Source organism: Meriones unguiculatus, chromosome 1 (genome assembly GCF_030254825.1).
Source record: "Meriones unguiculatus strain TT.TT164.6M chromosome 1, Bangor_MerUng_6.1, whole genome shotgun sequence".
In the NCBI taxonomy this organism is placed as follows: Eukaryota; Metazoa; Chordata; class Mammalia; order Rodentia; family Muridae; genus Meriones; species Meriones unguiculatus.
In genome coordinates, this window is record NC_083349.1 from 175,418,149 (window position 1) to 175,422,652 (window position 4,504).

Genomic DNA, 4,504 nt, shown 5'->3' on the forward strand with positions numbered 1-4,504 from the left:
AATATCTTTCCATCCCTGAAAATGCTGAATGCTGAAATAAAGAATGGTTAATAAGCAACAATATGTTGGTTACATATTAGATGTCATCTGCCTGTATGACGGGAAAATAAATATGAAGAAAATTATCAAGTCCTGATGGTAGCAAATTCATTCCAGATATTAAGAATATGGCAGCAACTTTGAGGTGGAATATTAGGCAAAATAATATTAAGAAATAATGTCATAGAATCTCTCATAAACTGACTAAAATAAAACATTCAATTCATACTATGTAGTAGCCCTAGATTAACATCTAATGAAATATTTTTTCACAGGAATGATCTTCTCTCTATAATTTTCTTCAGGGCATTATTGACATCCTTGTTCCTCAGGCTGTAGATCAGAGGGTTGAGCATGGGAACAATGATGGTGTAAAATATGGAAGACACTTTTCCTTCATCCATGGAGCTGGAAGATGATGGGTTCAAATACATAAATGCAGCAGAACCATAAAAGACAGCAACAGCTGAGATGTGGGAGCTGCAGGTACTGAAGGCTTTGGTTCTGCCCTCAGTGGATTTAATGTGCAGGATGCTGATAATGATGAAAGCATAAGAACTAAGGATAGTCAGGGTTGGGGCAAGGATATTAATACCACTAAATATTAGAATCATCAACTCATTTACAAATACACTGGAGCAGGAGAGTTTAAGGACAGAAATAAGGTCACAGAAATAATGGTTGATCAAATCAAATCTGCAGAAATGAATCCTGAACATACATCCTATATGAGCTGATGCACAAACTACACCTATAATATAAACTCCTAAAACAAGTGAAAGGCAGGCCTGTTGAGACATGGTGATACGGTAGAGCAAGGGGCTACAGATGGCAGCATAGCGATCATAGGCCATTGCAGCCAGCATGTAACATTCCGAAATAGCAAAAAGGAGAAAGAAGTAAAGTTGAGTCATGCACTCAGGGTAGGAGATGTCATTCTTCTCCATCACAAAGTTCACCAGCATTTTTGGGATAATGACAGTAGACTGACAGAGGTCAATGCAGGACAGACTGCTGAGGAAGAAGTACATGGGGGTGTGAAGGTAGGAGCTGAGCAGGATCAGGATGATCATGCCCAGGTTCCCCAGCACTGTAAACAGGTAGATTCCAAGGAAGAGGAAGAACAGGGGCAGCTGCAGCTCTGGTTGGTCTGTTAACCCAGCGAGAAAGAACTTGACCACTGTGGAGTGATTGACTTTTTCCATTGTCTCTGTTCAGATTCTGAAAGAAAACACATGGTCTTTTGAGGGACATGGTTGCTCTTCTTTTGGAAGCAGGAACCCCCTTAAACTGTATACCGTCACTTCCCTTTGTACCACCTCCACTATGCGGATGTTGCCTCATTTTAGTATTTTCTAAAATTGAGTTTTAAAATTAATGATATTGCATAGAAAATATTTTCTTTATGTTCATAATGTTTAAAACATTTTATTCTTAATTTTCTATTTCAACATGTCAAACCTTTGAACCTAGTATTTTTATATACTATTTCTAAACCACATCATTTACTAAAAGACACATTGGGGCAAGTAAAGTGGCTGATTTGAATCATGACTTTAGACTCTTTTTAAGAGAATAATTCCATCTAACTCATAAATGGCAGAGACTTATCAATTGATCTTTTTTTAAACTATGACCAAGTAATTGTTAAGCAAACGACAATTACTAACAAACAAGTAACCAAATTGAACAGAGTGGTAAAGAGCTAAATAGAGAATTCTCAGTAAAGGAATATCAAATGGCAAAGAAACTCTTAAAGAAATGTTCAGCATCCTTAGTCATTCAGGAAATGCAAATCAAAACAACCCTGAGATTTCACCTCACACCCATAGGAAGGGCTAATATTAAAAACTCAAAGGATGATGCATGCTGGAGAGAATGTGGGGAAAGGGGAACCCTCCTCCATTGCTGATGTGAATGTAACCTTGTACAATCACTTTGGAAATCAATCTGGTGTTTTCTCAGAAAATTAGGAATAGCGCTACCTTAAGATCCAGCTATACCACTCCTAGGCATATATCCAAAAGATGCCTCACCATTCAATAAATACATTTGCTCAACTATGTTCATAACAGCCTTATTTGTAATAGCCAGAATCTGGAAACATCCTAGACATCCCTCAACGGAGGAATGGATACAGAAAGTGTGGTACATTTACACAGTGGAGTACTACTCAGCAATGAAATTCGCAGGCCAATGGTGGGAACTAGAAAAAAATCATCCTGACTGAGGTAACCGAGAAGTAGAAGGACATGCATGACTTATACTCACTTATAAGTAGATATTAGCCATATTATATAGAATAAACATTCTAAAATCTATAGTCCTAAAGAAGCTAAAAAAACAAGGAAGACCCTAGATGCTTAATCCTCACTCAAAAGGGCAAACAGCATAGACATCAGAAGTAGGGGAAGACAAGGAACAAGACAGTAGCCTTCCACAGAGGATCTCTGAAAGACTCTACCGAGATGGGTATCAAAAGAGATACCTAAGACTTATAGCCAAACTTTGAGCAGAGTGCAGGGAATCTTATGGAAGAGGGAGGAGACAGAAAGACCTGGAAGGGACAAGAGCTCCACAAGGAAAATAACAGAGCCAAAAATCCTGGGCCCGGGGTCGGGGGGAGCTTATGCCTGCAGAGACTTATACTCTGACCAAGGACATTGCATGGAGAGGACCTAAACACCCTGTTCAGAGGAAGCCCATAGGCTGCTCAGTTTCCAAGTGGATTACTTAGTAAGGGGAGCAGGGGCAGTCTCTGGCATAAACTCAGTAGCTGGTTCTTTGATTACCTCCCCCTTGGGGTGCAGCCTTGCCAGGTCCCAGAGGAAGACGATGCAGCCAGCTTTTTGAGAACTGATAGGCTAGGGTCAGATAGAAGGAGAAGAGGTCCTCCCCTATTAAGGGACTGGGGAAAGGGCATAGGGGGAGAAGAGGAACAGTGGGTGGACCTGGGAGGAGACCAGGGAAGGGGCTGCAGCAGGGACAGAAAGCGAATAAATTGGAATGAATGAATGAATGAATGAATAAATAAATAAATAAATAGAATTAATGGACTATGCTTCATTACTGTAGCCAATAAACTAATATTATTCTGCTTTGATTTTGAACCATGTTTATCAATTTTATTGAGGAATTTAAAACATTTTCACCGATAGTGATTTATGTATTTACTTTCTTTAAAATGATACTAACAGATTAATTATTTCTCTTTAAATGTGTTATGGAAATGACTTTCTGATTTCTTTATAACTTTAAGTATAAAATTTAAGTAATGCTTTAATTTTGTATTATTCAGTAATGCATACCTTCACACTGTTAATTCCCCACTAAGCTTCATGTTAATTATGTCTTGCTAGTTTAAATACATTACATTATTATTGAATTCAATATTAAATATTTCAAAATTTGTTTCATGGATCATATGCAAGTGAATTATTTATATATTGACATACTTTATTTTCATTTGAACATAATTTATTTTCAATTTAATATGTTTACTGGACATACTTGCCAATATCTGTTATTAAATTTTTCTGAGAATTTTGTTATAGAACAAAGCTTATTTAATTTTTCTTAACATTTTCAATAAATCTTAGATCACATAATTATGAATACTTATTCACAATTCATTGATCTCTTATTAATGTTGCCTATTGATGGTGAGTTTTAACCAGTTATAATAGATATTAAGTTATCCAAATTTCCCCACAGAATATGTGAATTTTCTATTTATGCTTTTCATTGTTCAAATTTTGGGCTGATTCTCACAAAGCAGGAATAAATCACTTCATATCTAATAAACTACTTTCTATTATACATCCTCTTGCTGACAGTAACGTTGCAAGATTTATTTTAGCGAGTATTGCAAATAATGAGGTTCTTTGTCATCAGTTACTTCTTCTGTTATAACAGTTTTGAATTGCTAAAACAATCCTCTACAATAAAAGATCTTCTGGAGGTATCTCCATCCCTGATCTTAAGTTGTACTATAGAGCAACAGTTTTAAAAACTACATGGTACTGGCATAGAAACAGAATGGTGGATCAATGGAACCGAACAGAGGACCCAGAAATAAACCCACACACTTATGGACACCTGATCTTTGACAAAGACGCCAAAACCATACAATGGAAAAAAGATAGCATCTTCAACAAATGGTGCTGGTCTAACTGGATGTCTACATGTAGAAAAATGAAAATAGATCCATACTTATCACCCTGCACAAAACTGAAGTCCAAGTGGATCAAAGACCTCAACATAAAACCAGACACATTAAATCGGCTTGAAATAAAAGTGGGGAATACCCTAGAACTCATTGGTACAGGGGAAAACTTCCTGAACAGAACTCCAACAGCACAGGCTCTAAGAGCAACAATCAATAAATGGGACCTCATGAAACTGAAAAGCGTCTGCAAAGCAAAGGACACCGTCATCAAAACAAAGCGACCTCCTACAGATTGGG

General features: G+C 37.1%; 1 protein-coding gene across 1 annotated transcript; it reads right to left on the minus strand.

The window, feature by feature from the left end:
- Positions 1-308: 308 nt before the first annotated feature.
- On the minus strand, positions 309-1,244 carry LOC110539980 (olfactory receptor 8G17-like). Its single transcript, XM_021626804.2, has one exon. The coding sequence runs from the start codon at positions 1,242-1,244 to the stop codon at positions 309-311; it is 936 nt and encodes a 311-aa protein (XP_021482479.1).
- Between the last annotated feature and the right edge of the window lie 3,260 nt (positions 1,245-4,504).

Bases quoted from the DNA above. Each gene is read 5' to 3' on its own strand.
- LOC110539980 (XM_021626804.2), bottom strand. From the start codon at position 1,244: ATGGAAAAAGTCAATCACTCCACAGTGGTCAAGTTCTTTCTCGCTGGG.